At 54.8% G+C, this 1,233-nt stretch overlaps 1 protein-coding gene across 1 annotated transcript in view; it reads right to left on the bottom strand.

The window, feature by feature from the left end:
* Window positions 1-596: 596 nt before the first annotated feature.
* LOC127751865 (membralin-like) overlaps window positions 597-1,233 on the bottom strand; it is a 2,871-nt gene continuing 2,234 nt past the window's right edge. The window contains exon 2 of the mRNA XM_052276055.1: window positions 597-883. Coding sequence (XP_052132015.1) covers window positions 747-883 — 137 coding nt within the window. The 3' untranslated portion in view covers window positions 597-746. The remainder of the gene's footprint in view (window positions 884-1,233) is intronic.

The raw sequence follows: 1,233 nt of genomic DNA, 5'->3' as shown, positions 1-1,233 counted from the left end.
GCGAGGCACATTGGGAGGGGTCCTCGGTAGGCCCTGGCCCTGTGGCAGACCCCGCGCCCGCAGATAAATCAGACTGGTGTAGAATATCGAGGGAAAGGGAAGGAGTGACACATGAAACATGCATGGTTCGGCTCTGCGGAGTGGGGGAGAGGGGGAAGGGCTGCCTTGCTGGCTCCTGGCTTGAGAAGACGGGGGCCGGCTACGCCCCGCCACGCCCCCCAAAACATGAATAACACTTTGATTCTCCCGCCATTACCCCCGCGCGGGCCACTCACAAGGACGCCATGAGGGACGCGCGCCGGACAAAGTCAAGACGGTCGACGGCACGTGTTCAAATCTAGGTTGCTTCAAATTATTATTTAGTTTTAAAAACGAAGGATGATGTTCATCAATAAACGTTATTCGGCAATCTTCATCAAAACTGGAATCCTTAACATCAAAACAGGGCAACTTTTACCTTTGGGTAGAGACAGCCAAAGGGGGCTATCTGAAAACACTTATACTGGAGGAGCGGGAGAAGAGTACGGATTTGAACGTAAACTTTTCAAAAATGTCCATAAAACTTTGCAGGTAGAGACTAACTCATTATTTCCCTAGTCTGCTGACGCAGTTAGCTCAGTCCATCACAATCACGTCTTCCTCTATCAAAAGACCTGGACGACCTCTGGGCGACCTCCACTTCCTGAGCGGACCAAAGCGTTATTGCTACGGTGGTTGTGGTTGTGGTCACCCTATTATCGTTCAGCTCACCTCAACCAGTGCCGCTTGGTGATCATGGTGTGACTGCAGATGGCGTCGTACTGGTCGGCGGTCCACACGATCAGGATGATGTAGAAGGCGGTCTGCGTGTCGTTGAAGAATTCGGACATGATGGCCTCCATGCCTGCAACAAACAACATCAACCAAAGAAGACTGTTTAGAAAAGGGCGAAAAAAAACACGGAGAAGGGCAAAAAAAACACGCAATGAGGAGAAGGGCGCTGGCCTCTGGGCCGGGCCGATTAGGGAAATGGTGGCTACAAAGAGGGAGAGGAGGAAGGAGACGAGATGGGACAGTGGCGCCACGCCGCGCCACGCCACGCCGCGCCACGCCACGCCGAGCCACGCCACGCCAGGCCGGAGGCCACGGCGATTAGCAGGCCTGCTGGCCGGAGCCGGGGCAGGACAACAGGGTCATGATTCCTGACCCGGGCCCTCCCCTCCCCTTCATTCCCTGATTAGTCGCTTCAGGCCG

This window comes from Frankliniella occidentalis, unplaced genomic scaffold (genome assembly GCF_000697945.3).
Source record: "Frankliniella occidentalis isolate FOCC.00 unplaced genomic scaffold, Focc_3.1 Scaffold1507, whole genome shotgun sequence".
Taxonomy (NCBI): Eukaryota; Metazoa; Arthropoda; class Insecta; order Thysanoptera; family Thripidae; genus Frankliniella; species Frankliniella occidentalis.
This window is presented reverse-complemented; position numbering and strand designations above follow the sequence as displayed.